Here is a 14,963-nt window from a genome sequence, read left to right as displayed (position 1 = left end):
AAATGTCTCACTACAGGCAAACTTGGTCTTTAACAGTCCATGAATGAGTTAAAAAGGAGGTATGCTTAAAAGCAGACTGCTGCTAGGAGTAGAGTATCAGAACACGATTCTTTTAAAAGTGTGTGCAGTAAGATCTACGATGTTCCTCCTCTAAACCTCTTCTTGATATGATGCATGATAAAGTCGATGGAATTAGGTCCAAAATTACTAAGTTTATTTTACCGAAGTATTGTTGTCCTTTCTTCACTTCTATACACAAGCAAAAAAAAAAAAAAAAAAGATACAGTAATTCAATGGACTGTAACTAAATTTAAAACTTTAACATTTCAATTTCTATCCAATTAATAACTTGTTCTAGGGCTGGCTGGTTGGCTCAGGTGGTTAGAGTGCAGCTTTATAACACCAAGGTCACAGGTTCGTATCCCCTTACCAGCCAGCCTCCCAAAAACAAACAAACACACAAACAAATAAATAACTTGTTGAAGTTACAGTTGCAAATTTAAAACACTAGGAATTTCAAATAAACCAAATATAAAATATATATTTGATCCAAAAGTCAGTCACCTTACAGCTGTAAAAGCTTCAATGCTCCTCTATTTTTCCCTCCCACCCTCACACCAAGTTTTCTACCTCAAAAAGGAGTCCCACTGCCTCTCTGTTTTAAAAAATGCAGAAGTATTTTCTCTCCCCACCAGAAGCCAAGCCAGGAAAGGAAAAAGAATAAAGATTCTGAGGGACCCCTCACTACTATTCTTCTAACACTCTGTTGGCCTGGGAAGTCCACTCCTGGGCTGGGTGGGCTGTGAGCTCTGTTCTGTGGCTGCAGTGTGGGGACACATTCCTTCACTGGGCTGGGCCACCAAGCTGTCCCAGGGGTTAGCTTCAGGCCTCCCCCACGACTTCAGGGAGGGCCTCGCTGGAAAGAAGTATCCTAAGTTTGGTGTTTTTTTTTTTTAAACTCCATATAAAACATGGTGCAGAACATTTTGCTCTTTTATTTTTATACCCTAACATGATACACAGAAAAACTCCCATGCAGCCACCATTCTAGAGGGATTGTGCGCACTGTGTCCACATGCAGATGACAAGAGGATTCTGTAAGAATGAAGACAGCAGCTAGGATGGTAGAATTGGGGAGATTTTTTCTTTTGTTAAATAAACTCAATGGTGCTACATGTCTTCTGCTAGTTTTTACAAAAAGAAGCAGAGAATATTTAAACACAAAATATACATTTGACACAGGAACATCATCTCTAAGAATCTAATAATTCAGAATTCAATCACAGTATTGTTTACAACAGCAAAAGATAGTTAATCTACCTGTTAAATAATAAGGGGATAGTAAACTAATTCATGACATGTCCAACAGATGGAAGTTCACACAGCCAACTACGAAAAACGTTTAAAAGAGTTAATACTGAAAAAGAGTCAGGACACAAAATTCTATCTCTAATAGCATCTCTACTATTTAAAAGCAAATTCAAAACCTCTCAGAATAATGCATATGTTTTGTGCTAACAGTGGCTATCTCCAGTTGGTAGGATTATGTATAATTTTTCCCACCCATTTTTATAGTTCCAAATGTTGTATAACAAGTATTTTTAATAATATTTTCAAATTTTAATATTTTAAAATAAACTTTGATCATTCAAAAATATTATCAACCTCATAACAATTCAATTTAACAAGTACCTGAATTTCTTGAAACACAATACCAAAAGCTCCAGACCACAATCCCACTCACCAGTCAGTTGGCAGTCAGACTCCGATCAAGTGCCTGGTGGCTGACTTGATCCAGAATTAAGAGCCATCCACAACCAACTGCTAAGCTTTATACTCTTTCTCCTGAGTGGTTTTTTCTAACCTTGTGTATTTACCAGAAGCTGCTGAGACCTTATTCATGATTTATGTCTGTTCTAACCTGTCCAGGAGTCTGACTGACACAAAACGTTCCTCTTCTGCTTTGCCTAACTCAGAACTCAGGCCAAAAAAGCCTGAAAACACCTCAAGACAAATTAACAACCCTCAGGTGCCTGGGGCAAAAGATTACAGAAGGATTACAGTTCAAACATACAATAGACTGCCTAAGGGGGAAAGCTGGGGAGAGTCTCTCTGGGAAACAGGATATTCAAAAGTAACAGTCTATACCTGGAAAACTCAGAAAGCCAAGCACACACCCAGGGCAAAGTGCATGCACAGGCAAGACTTAAAAAGATCCTGAGCTTTCACCTTGGGCTGATCCCCAAGCAAAGTATGAGACTGACCAAGAGTTGAAGGAGGGACCAGGCAGAGAGACAATATGCAAAGATTGGGAGTGCTACTGGCACTCAAGAAATCTCTGTCAAGACATCAGCTAAACACAAGCTAAGAATCAAGGACTTCAGTGACCACATAATCATGGAATATATATATCTTTTGCAATAACTGTTTAGGAAAGTCACTAAACAAAAGGATTCCTACAGCTTTTAACAACAAACAAACAAACAAACAAAAAACAGGAAACCCTGGAGAACTGGGAAGAATCTGATTTCCAGAGCCATCACATTATAATAGTCAAATGTCCAGTTTTCAACAAGAACAACAACAAAAATCACAAGGCACACAAAGAAACAGAAAAGTATGACTCAGTCAAAGGAAAAGCAACAAAAAGTTGACAGAAATCATCCCTGAGAAAGGCCAGACTTACTAGACAAAGACTTTAAAACAATGGTCTTAAATATGTTCAAAGAGCAAAAGGAAAACACAAAGAACTAATGGAAAGCAGGAAAACAATATATGAACAAAACAGGACTACTATTGGTAAAAAGGAACCAAACAGATATCCATAAAAGTACAATAACCAAAATGAATTCATTTAGAGGAGGTCAAAAGCATATGTGAGCAGGCAGAAGAAAGAATCAGCAAATCTGAAGACACAACAATTAAAATTATCGAGTTTGAGGAGCAGAAAGAAAATGAAATGAAGAATGAACAGAGCCTAAAGGACTGGTGGGACATCATCTAGCATACCAACATATACATTATGGGAGTTCCGAAAGGAGAAGACAGAAAAGGGCATAAAGAATGTTTGAAAAAATAATGGCCAAACACTTCCCAAATGATGAAAGACAAGAACCCGCAAATCCAAGAAGCTCATCAAAATCCATATAGGATAAACTCAAAGGACCCAAAGTGAGACATATTATAATTGAACTGTTGAAAAACAAAGACAGAGAATCTTGATGACAGCAAAAGAGGAGCAACTGGTCTCAATAAGGTTAACAGCTATTTCTCATCAGAAACCATGGAGGCCAAAAGACAGTGGGATACATACAGACTGTTCCCAACTTACAAAGTTTTGACTCACAATTCTTTGACTTTAAGATAGGTTTATCAAAGTATTAAATGCATTTTCAACTTATGGTATTTTTTATTTTACAACAGATTTATTGGGATGTAACCTCATCATAAGTAGAGGAACGTTTGTATTTAAAGTCCTGAGAGTAAAAAAAACCAAAAACAAAAACCCATCAACTGAGAACTATATCCAGAAACTATGCTTCAAAAGTGAGGGAGAAATTAAGACATTTCCCAATAAACAAAAGTTAAGGGAGTTCATTAACATGAGACCTGTCCTACAGGAAATACTAAAGGGAATACTTCAGGTTGGAATAAAGGACAATAGGCAGTAACTCAAAGCCATATGAAGAAATAAAGATCTCCAGTCAAAGTAAATTCAAGAGCAGATATAAAAGACAGTTTTATTGGAATTCCAGTTTGTAACTCCACTTTCGATTTCCTACAGGATTCAAAAGATAAATGCATTAAAAATAATTATGAATCTGTTACTTGGCAAACAGTAAGATGTAACTTGTGAAAATATAAAGAGGAAGGAAATGTATAGGAACAGTTTTTGTATGCTTTTGAAGTTAAATTGATATTAGTTGAAAATAGATTGTTTCAAATTTAATATGTAAATTTAAATGTAATCCCTATAGTAACCACAAGAAAATGTCTTAAAAATACACACAAAAGGAAATGACAAGAGAATCAAAGGAGTTCACTACAAAAAAAAAAAAAAAAAAAAATCAACCGAACATAAATGAACGTAAGGGAGGAAATAAGAGATTACAAGGTGTAAGACCAAAGCTTTAAGACTAAAAGCTGTGTGCGGCTGGCCCATGGCTCACTCGGGAGTGCGCGGTGTTGAGAACACCAAGGCCCCAGGTTCAGATCCCATATAGGGATGGCTGGTTAGCTCGCTGGCTGAGCGTGGTGCTGACAACACCAAGTCAAGGGTTAAGATCCCCTTACCGGTCATCTTTAAAAAAAAAAAAAAAAAAAGACTAAAAGCTGTGAGACATAAAGAAAACGGCAAAATGCCAGAAGTCTTTCCTTATTAGTAATTACTTTAAATGTAAATGGATTAAATAATCAAAATACTTGAGACAATAAATTTAAATATTAATTTTTTTTTTTTTTTTAAAGATGACCAGTAAGGGGATCTTAACCCTTGACTTGGTGTTGTCAGCACCACGATCACCCAGTGAGCTAACCAGCCATCCCTATATGGGATCCGAACCCACAGCCTTGGTGTTATCAGCACCACACTCTCCCAAGTGAGCCACGGGCCGGCCCCTAAATATTAATATTTTTTAAGCAACTCTACTGTGGCAGGCAAAGGTTATCCACGCTACAACCCCAAGAAGTAGTTCAGTTATATGTATGTTTACAGAAGAGGACCCTGAGGCTAAGAGAAAACAGTATGGTCACAGGTGAGGCGCTTTAGTCTTCCCTTGGCCCAAGAGGTGCTACAACACTGTTCCAGTTTGTCCCAGTAGCTGGACAAGAACACAGTGCCTGCATTACTCATTCTCTGCCCACCTTCCACCTGGCCTATGTGCAGAGGTTTGTGGAAAATGGCACACAAAGGCAATATCAAGTATCTTCTGGAATATGGCTCTTGACCAAAGGGATAGTCAGTCTCCACAGAACAGAGAGGGAATCTAAGACCGACCTGGTGCCTACCGGACGCCACAAGCTGAGAGACACTCAACCAGCCTTTTCAGTAGATCTCCACCACAACCTATAGACAATACAATGACTCTCAGAGGCTTGGTCAGCTGCCCAAAGTTAGAGTGCTAATCAGCAGTCAAGCCAGATGCAGTTCCAGTGGCCTGAGGTGCCCCTCACAACCATAACCAGGGCTTGGAGCATTATAGCATAACAAATAATGCCACTAAGTATAGAAGCCATTCATTTAGCAAATACTTGTAAAAGTGTTGAGTAGTTGCCTTTCCCAAAATTCTAAAACCATTAAAAAAAATTATTTATAAAAGCAAAGCTCTTCTCATTAGTAATACACAGTAAAAGAAACCCTAAACATTGAATGCCTGGTTACTGGTAAATCCACAGGTGTTACAAAAAACTAAATATTTTTCGGAACTGTGATTAACAGGTAAATTTGTGTCTACAATAAAATACACACTTTCAACAAGAAAAACAACTTTTAAGAGAACAAGATAAAAGATTACTTTTGGGGGGCTATTTTCCACTAGTTTGGTAGCATTTTTTAGGAGGAGATGGGTAGGGGAGTGAATATTCTTAAGCCATTGAGTCACTGAAGTCAAATCAGGATGGAGTGGGAGGGTGGAAAGGGATAGAGCTGTCCACTTCACTTGGGACAAGGACGTGTTCCAGTGTGGACTATCCCAGGAGGGTCTCCCCAGAGCTCTGCAGAAGTTCTCAGCAAGAAGGACCACCAGGAGCCTGGCCCCTCCTCCAGCCCAAGGCATGAAGACAAAGGAGCCAGGGTCTGTGCACATGCTCTGTGGAAGGTGCAGAGACAAGTGGCACCCAGAGCAGCCGCAGGGGAGGCCAGGCCCACTCCTGCCAGGCACCTGTCAACAGTCAGTTCTGACTTGCTCCTGTAACAGACCCACCACAAGCTTTGTGCCCTGACACACATTATTAGGACATTGTTATCCAACTGCACGAAATTCTGCCCAGGTGTACCCAGGCTTCCACAGGTCACCCTCCATGTATCAGCCATCTTTAACTTTAAAAAACACAAAGCACCAAACCAAAAAAGCCAATTCAGACAATCTACCATGAACAAAAACAGCAAAAAAGTGGGGGTAAGTGGGGCCGGCCCGTGGCTCACTCGGGAGAGTGCGGTGCTGATAACACCAAGGCCCCGGGTTCGGATCCCATATACGGATGGCCGGTTCGCTCACTGGCTGAGTGTGGTGCTGACAACACCAAGTCAAGGGTTAAGATCCCCTTACCGGTCATCTTTAAAAAAAAAAAAAAAAAAAAAAGTGGGGGTAAGTGTAGAATCAAGGAGTGGATTTGACTTATAACATTTATAACTGTTTTAAACTATTCCCTATGGTTCAGTATTCACCAAATCAAAACCTAGAAGCCTTCGTCAAACAAATCCACCAACAAACATTTCAGTCCTATTAAGCACCTGGCACTACTCAAGGTCACCAAGGGGTCACGGGCCACAGCCCAGTACTGTACAACCTAAAGATGAACCAGCCCAGCCCACAGAGCACTTAAGTGCCGACGCTAAGTGTGCAAGACTTGAGTGGTGTTTACTTGTGGGCAAGTCCAAAGGCAGACTGGACAGAATGTGATCGGAGGCATCAAGGAGGGACCAGGATGGACAGTTTACATTTAAACTGCATCTTCCTCCACCCAGCTCAAGTGGCTGTAAAAATGATGCTCACAATCCTAATATCCTTCAATGGTTCAGAAATGGCAAAAACACAGTATAACTCCTATGCCCTCAAAATGCTGTACCCTAAAAAGAACAGAAAGACATAGCAGTAGTCTCCAATCTACTTGTCTAGGGCTGCCTGTATCCCAGAAATTGTTTTATTACAGTAAAAGTCAAAAGATGAGTTTTCTTACTGCCAGTTACCAGTGACTGAACACGCTGCCGGAGCACCCTGGCCCACATCTTTCACAGTGCAGTGACGAGGACACTGAGGCACACCACCCACCAGTTCATTCTCCAGCAGAACCAGTGACACAAAAAACCATCCTTTTCCCCACTGACTAAATGTTTTCAGAATATTTGTATCAACCTAACTAAAGTCAATTAATATCTCTAAGAAAACACATTCCAAGTCGAAGAATGTTAGGCTACCTTCAAGTGCTGAGACAAGTCTTCTCAAAACCGGGGTAAGACTCAGGAGGGTCACACTCCGTGAGCCTCTCTCTGAAGCTGTGAAGGGAGAGGAATTACCTAGCGATTCCATACTAGGCCTCTCCATGCCCAGGCTGCGTTTCATTTTTTTATTTTTTAAATATTTTTTGGGCAGCTGGCCAGTATGGAGATCTGAACCCTTGACCTTGGTGTTGTATGTAACACCATGCTCTAACCAACCAAGCTAACCAGCCAGCCCCTGGTTGCATTTTAGAAAAGGCAACTACTGCTGAATTTGAACAAATAAATGCTTTGGCAACATAAAGTTTTTAAGCAGGAATGATTTGTAAAAATTTATCAAAACCCACCACTGATAGGGCCAGGAGTGATAACCAGCAGTTTTCAACTGCTGATGACTGTGCTACGGGGTCTCCTACTCCCCACCACTGACATTTGGAGCTGGGTCACTCTTTGTAGTAGGAGTGGACTGTGCATCGCAGGTTTTTTAGAATCATCCCTGGCCTCTGCTCAGTAGATGCCAATGGCACCTGTCCTCCCAGTTTTGCCAACCAAACGTGTCTCCAGACATTGATGAATGTCCCAGGGAGGGAGAGGGGGACAGACTCTCCCTGGTAAGTACCACTGTTCTACTGGGCTGCCTGTCACTGGATAAGGCACGAGAGCATTCAATCTCAAACAACATACTGCACAAAATCTAAATACTGTCTAAAAATCCTATGGAATTCTCAGAGGACCTTCCCGTCCTATCAAAGCAGCTGAGATGTATGAAATACAACACACACTCTCAACTGGCGAGCTCTCGGGACAGCAGCAGCTCTTGGGGTGGGGGTCCTGGGCTAGGTGCTTCCTAACTTCCCTGTGCCATCACCTCCTGGCAGGACACCTTGTTATGGTGCTCAAAGCCTGCCTCAAGTCACAACGATGGCAACTCGAGCCTTAAGCATGCCCTTGTGTACTGCACTTCATTAGCAACTCAAAAAGTCCCAGTGAGAGAGTGGGGCCAGAAGTGTGGAAGCTGACTTACTATATTGTCATTATTTAAGGTATTATAAATTGCTCCAAAAACCAAACATAAGTGAAAACAAGAGCCACACGAAAATGTTAAACAGATAATACTATCCAAAATGCTAATTACTTTCATTAAAAGTTTCCTTATTTTAGAAACCTTTTCTTCATGTTCCAAAAAAGCTCTCTGCTTAGCAAAGGAACAACAGTTGCATTTCCACAATGGAAAAATCTGCTGTTACTGTAACAGCCTCATCTTCTGGGACATTTCCACCAATTATGTATGAAACTGTGCCAGACTCCTGCAACTGTGGTCCTAGCTGGGACCTGCTGGTAAACAGAGGAGCCATGTCTGACCAGAATCCCTTCACTAGAAGATCAGCACTTGGAAATGTTTCTATGACATAATGTGCTCAATCAGCAGCTAATGGGCACACATATTCCAGAATGCACCAAGCAATGGCGCTGTAACATTTTCAGGGGAACAGAAACATGTATTGGACTGTCCCCTCCTTGGAAGACCAGTAGAGGAGAAAGTTGTGTGAGAAGATGAATTACAGCAGGCGCTGATAATGAGGAACAGAATGGAAAAGCCCCTTCGCAAAGCCTGCCTGAGCCTGACAGCAAAAGGAGTTAGTCATGAGAGTGGGACGTTACCTGTCACTCCTAGGAGGCCCAAGGCCCTGTGCCAACCTGGAGAGCACCCAGTGACACTCGAGGCCAGCAGGGAGCTCAGCTTCAGGCCTTCACTGCTTCCCAAAAAGCAACTGTGGACTGAGTTTCAGAAGTATATATGGTTTGTAATACTTCAATGAAAAAGCCGTTTAAAAGCGAGAAACAGGGTACTGTGAACTGCAAAGTTCTCCCACTGGAAGTCTTTAATTCTGAAACGACAGTCCAGGCAAAGACGTGAGGCACTAATGAATCAGACACACACAGGACACTACATCTAAAGAGTTCCCCTTCCCAACCTCACTCAGCGCAGAGGCACCTCCCTTTCCCTGTAACCCAGGGAGGTCTGTGGTGAAGCCGAGAAGTCAGAACGGAGCAGAACCAGAAGCAAGGCGCCTCTGGACGCTCCTGCAGCCTGCTGGACGACACACACCACACCCCCCGCCTGTCTCTATCCATGGCTCCTGGGCAACCTCTCATGGCTGAAGAAACTTCAAACCTCGCTTGTTCCTTCCAAGAAGCTCTCAATGTGCTACATGCATGTGTCCCTGTGTGTGAGAGACATGAGCAAGCTGGAGATTGCCTGCCCTTTGGGACACTTCCTGTCACCCTGCCAGTGACACTCAGCCGGGCATTAGATTCTCACAGGCCCCTCTGTACAGGCCCCACGCCCGTGCTAAAAACACTGTGAGGGACAAACAGATGCAGTCTCCGATGTCTATCAGGGACACACACAGTGCTGACTGTGTCACGTGACCAGGCAGTTATCCCCATGTCACAAACAGGGGAACTAAAACTCAGACAGGTTAGGTGGCAGTCTTATCTGGCTCCAGTCTGACCAGGAGCCTGTCCCCACCATCTTCTGACAGTCAGTCAGTACACAAATGACCGCTATGGGTGACGGGTTACATAGGCTTGTTTCTCAGAATGTGTCAGAAACGGAAATTATTTTAAATCTAAAACATCCTGAACTACTCATTAGGCAAACATTATTGAAATGAAAAAGTGGGTTTTACCACCAGAAGGACTCCAAAACACTAAGTGAAGCAGAAGTAAGCTGGTTGATGGCTTTTTGACTTAGTAAAGTAACAATTACGTTAAAATAGTTGCCTTATATTCCCAATGTCTACAAATCAGTGATAAAATATCTCAATTTGCCAAATGCATGCATATTGTAGCTTTTAAAGAAACTACACGTAGCCTTTAAAAGGCAACTAATTTGCATATTGGGCACAGCGGCACCCCCACTGCCATAGATCGGCCGCGATACCCACCCACTGCTAATCCCTAGGTCCTGGACCCTCACTCTCAGCTCCACTTATGAGCTTGTCAAGAGTTTCAGGTCATAAAACTAAGGCATCTCAGCCAACCTTGCAACCCTCGAGTAAGAAAAGACACGAGATCTTCCTAGTGTGGCTCTGTTCTGGCCAGCTCTGCTCAAGTCTTCCAACAAGACCTTATCTTACTTTTCCTGCTGGGAACTCTGTCCTCCTTCACACCATGTCTGCCACGTGTTCTTCACACCCACCAGGTCTCGGCACCATCTCTGGGTGGTACCTTCCCCACTTCACCCTGGTGATCCAGCAGCATTTTCACGCCTCCTAATCCTAATCTCACCTCCACCCTCCCTACAACACCCCCACCCCATATTATACCCCCAATCGCTTCTCACTCTCCAGCCCTACACCCAACCTCCTTCCTCATCCTGGAGACAACAGCCCTCTCAAAGCCACCCAAAACTTCCTGGTCACAAGCCACGGTTCTGGCGGTCACTGTCCTCCCCTGGCACCCCCTTCTCACTTCTCTCTTTCTTGTGCTGGTATTCTCTGGGAACCCTGGTTCTGCCCACCCCACTCTGAACAGGACCAAGGCACTATGAGTTGCCTCAGTTCATTCTTTGGGATCTCTACCTGGAAAGCTCCAGAAGCCACTGACTGACTGGCTGTCTGGTTGCCTTTCTCCAGTCCTCACCTTAGAGGATGTTATCTCTGATTTAATGAGCAAGTCTTCAAACATTGACATTACCAAACATAATCTGCAAGTGAAAACATGCCACATAAGAAAAGAAGTGTTGCTTTATCCCCAGGTAGAATCGACAGGCAGCTAATCTGGCACAAGAATAGGGGTCACTTTCCTAAATAAACACAATTTTATTTTTGCATGTCAAATAGTTTTGGGCAACAGTAAATTCAACTTTTTCTACTTAAGTTTGGCTATTAGATATTCTAGGATCTTACTGATCAAAAATATGTCAAATTCATTTGACATTTTCAAAGCATAAACAACTGTTACAAAGACTTGCTTAATTAATAAATTATACTCAGTTTGCTACCATGGCAACAACAACTAACCCAAACATTCTTGCCCAATTGATCTTCCAAAAACACTTTACCCATCTCAGGAGCCGGACCAGATCCTTGGACAAACAACAACCATGTCCTCAAAGAGGACATTTTTCATTCTGTCACTGATCAAAGTAAAGACAGTCCCCCACCAGGCCCAGGCAAACTTCAAGCTCCAGCTGCTTCCCTAGCTGCCCCAGCCAGAATTCCACCTTCTCAAGCACCAGGCTACCAGATCAGCCACATTTGGAGGCCACCCTCACCTGCCCACCTCCAGGCGCCCACCCCAGAGACCCCCAGTCCCAGTGACACCTGTGCCTCCAGTGGGTCAGAGGGTCTCAGGGAGGAAAACGCTATATTTATATACACACAGCCCTGCATACTTGAATGAAAATCAAGGACTTGCAGAAATTACTTGTTTTCTCAAAAACCACACACACTGGCACTCTTGTGCATACTGAGCCCCATGCACACCCATCCCCACCGGGCACGGGGCTCACCAGCCACTGTGGAAAAGGCATTTGCATTCACATCTTACTGAAATCACTTAAAATACTTATGACAGCCCAGAACAGGATCACAGTCCTCACCTTGTTCTCTTCCCCCAAATTATTAAATTATTTAGTATTTCAACAAAACCTAAATTACTTATACACTCTTCCAAATTCTCTGAGAATTTTTAATGCAACCTACAAAATGTAAATTCACTTTAAAGCAGGAATTGGAATAAAATCATTGTGATTCAATGATGAGTTGTCATATTTTTTTAACTGTACAGTGATTTTCAATTCAGTACGCAAATCTGAAATAGGCATTAAGAATATTTCAGCCTCTGTATAACTACTCTAAATTACACGTGCCTTTAGCTTATATAATTTGCCTTTTTGACTTGAAAAGAACTTGCAATGTTAACATATCAGTGTTTAACTGAGTTTAAATTTAAGAAAAATATTTTTAAAAACAATGTGTATACATTTCCCTAGTCCAAATGCTATTTAAAATTCATTCCATTAACCTGTATGTGTTGCCTCTGTACACCAAAAACTTGGAAATGATGCCTTACAAAAAGGAAGGTGCTTAAACATCCTATGAGCTAACCATTTACTTCATACTGTATAAATGTCAAAATTCCTCCTGTGAAAAAAGCCACTCCCCTGCATCAGTGCAAGAGGAGGTTCCCAGATCTGTAAGAAGTCCAGGACTCTTCCCTGTGCACAAGGTGGAGGTGAAAGTCATAGCCCAACCTCCACTCACCGCCCCTCTTACTTGTCTCTACTGCATGGCACATTCTACCCTTCAAAAAGTCTGAATACCACTCCCTCACTGGAAGCTCAATTTATTCCATGTTTAATATGTTGGCATGTGTAGAATTCAACTCAACACAAATGTTGCTGGCTATTCAAATGGTAGTAAGAGAATTTGCTTTAAAAACCTCAAAATCTGGGGCTGGCTGGTTAGTTCAATTGGGAGAGCGTGACGCTGATAGCACCAAGGTCAAGGGTTTGGATACCCTTACTAGCCAGCTGCCAAAAAAGAAAAAGAAAAAAAAACCCTCAAAATCCTCAGAATAAATACATGATTTCCTTTGTTATGGCACTGAATTTTTTGTAAACAACAAACTATCAGATTAAGGGGCAGTCATTAGACCCCTCCATCGATTTTATACAACCTACGGCATAAATATACGTAAACAGCATTTGATTTGGAAATAATAATCTTTAAAATGCTACTATGAAAGTTTAAAGAATAAGATGGTACACCCTTCCAAGGCTGTCTAACCAACAGCACATGCACACATGCATGTGCATGCACACACACACACACACACACAAATCAGGGAATTAAGAAAAGCAACAACTCTTACCAGCATCTCCAACTGAAAGTGGGTAAAAATTCCAGTTTGTGGACAAAGGCTGTACTTGTAATGCTCTAGAAATGAGCCCCTGAGGAATAATTAGCATTTCCTAGAGAGCAAATTTGTTTTTCAAGCAGAGTTAAATGATAACTTCATAAAACCATGGAACCAAGCTTAACTGTTCTGTAGCAGGATTATCAGCACCCTATGAGACTTACCTAACACTCTTTTTTACTTTTTCTTCAAAGATGACCAGTAAGGGGATCTTAACCCTTGACTTGGTGTTGTCAGCACCACGTTCTCCCAAGTGAGCAACCCAGCCATCCCTATATAGGGATCCAAACCCGTGGCCTTGGTGTTATCAGCACCACACTCTCCCAAGTGAGCCACGGGCAGGCCCTCAGCTAACACTCTACATGGCCTTACAGTAACTTCTAAGTAATCAACTGTCTCTTTTAAAAACGTATGTTAAAAGTATCCACTTTTCCTAGAATTTTCCCCAAAATTTCAGAGTAGGGACTTAAAATCCATCCTGACTGAAGTTTTCAACTTATAGGCCCCCAAAAACACTGTGGGGGAAGGAGTCCTTGTGGCTTAAAACCTCAACTCTTGAAATACTTCACCGTAACAGACAACCCTTTATCAGTTAAGAAGACAGACTTTACTTTGGGACAGCTATTCCGACTGCATACAGTCTCACATCTCTGTTCAGTACAACCTACACCCACTGGTGATGAGCAGTATTGCAAACTCCCAGAGGTACAGAGCACCTGGAAAACCCTGACCCCCCCCCCCCCCCCAGCACAGAGCAGCAGCTCTAGCCTTAGGAAGGGGAAGGCTGGGAAGGCTGGGAAGGCTGCACCTGCCAGGCCGGGCGGAACAGGAGGGTCGCGGGCCAGAAATCTGGGTCTGGGTCAGGACAAGGAGTCGTGGGTTGACCCAGCTGGGGTCAGGGATGGGAATATGGGTCCTGGTTGTGTAAGACAACCAAAGTCGGGAACTAGATTTTCCTGGTTGTGTTGGGGGTTGTGGTCTGGGTCTGAGTGATGCGCCGTGATTAAGTCCTGGGCCCTGATGATGGGTTGGAGTCCGGGTCGGGGGGGATCGTGGTCGGGTCTGTGTCTCGGTCCTGTTCGTGAATCGGGGTCTGGGTCTGGTCCTGGTCCTGAGTGTGGGTCGTGGGATGGGGTCGGGGCCTGGGTCGGGCTGTAGGTGGGGGGGATCGGGGCCTGAGTCCGGGTAGGGGGTCACGTGGTCTGGGTCCAGGTCAGGGCTTGAGGGGTCCGTGGTCTGGGTCCGGGTCGGGGGTCGAGGGGTCCGTGGTCTGGGTTCGGGTCGGAGGGTCCGTGGTCTGGGTCTTGGGTTCGGGGGATCCGTGGTCTGGGTCGGGGGGTCCGTGGTCTGGGGCCGGGTCTAGGGTTCGGGGGTCCCGTTGTCTGGGTCGGGGGTCGGGGGGTCCATGGTCTGGGTCCGGGTCGAGGGTTCGGGGGTCCCGTGGTCTGGGTCCGGCCCACAGCCCCGCCCCCCGCACTCACACGCGCGGCAGCTGCAGCGGGGGCGCCCCGCGCCGCTGGAACACGCCGTCCACGAACACGCCGTTCTTGCCGAGGCAGCGCAAGTAAAAGTCGCCGGCGTCGGGCCGGGGCTGCGCGGGCGGCTCCGGGGTAGCCCCGCCATGGCCGCCGCCGCCCGGGGGCGTGAAGATCTCGAGGTGGCGCCGGGAGATGAAGCTCGAGTGGCCCATGCTCACGTCCACCGAGCCCTGCGACGAGTTGCGCCCGATGGTCACCGAACGCTTCTTCATCAGGTACTCGAACTCGCGGCCCTCGAGCCGCGCCACGGCCCAGCCGCCCGCCGGGGACCCGCCGCCCCCGGGCCCGCCGCCTGCGGGAGGGGGCCCCGCGCCCGAGAGCGCCGCCGCGGCCGTCGCCAT

At 44.3% G+C, this 14,963-nt stretch overlaps 1 protein-coding gene across 1 annotated transcript in view; it reads right to left on the bottom strand.

Annotated features, from left to right (window-relative positions):
- FOXK2 (forkhead box K2) overlaps nt 1-14,963 on the bottom strand; it is a 61,935-nt gene extending 46,972 nt beyond the window's left edge. The window contains exon 1 of the mRNA XM_063080861.1: nt 14,566-14,963. Coding sequence (XP_062936931.1) covers nt 14,566-14,963 — 398 coding nt within the window. The remainder of the gene's footprint in view (nt 1-14,565) is intronic.

The sequence above is a fragment of the Cynocephalus volans genome, chromosome 16 (assembly GCF_027409185.1).
Source record: "Cynocephalus volans isolate mCynVol1 chromosome 16, mCynVol1.pri, whole genome shotgun sequence".
In the NCBI taxonomy this organism is placed as follows: domain Eukaryota; kingdom Metazoa; phylum Chordata; class Mammalia; order Dermoptera; family Cynocephalidae; genus Cynocephalus; species Cynocephalus volans.
The sequence above is the reverse complement of the archived record's forward strand: the minus strand, read 5'-3'. Positions and strand labels throughout refer to the sequence as shown.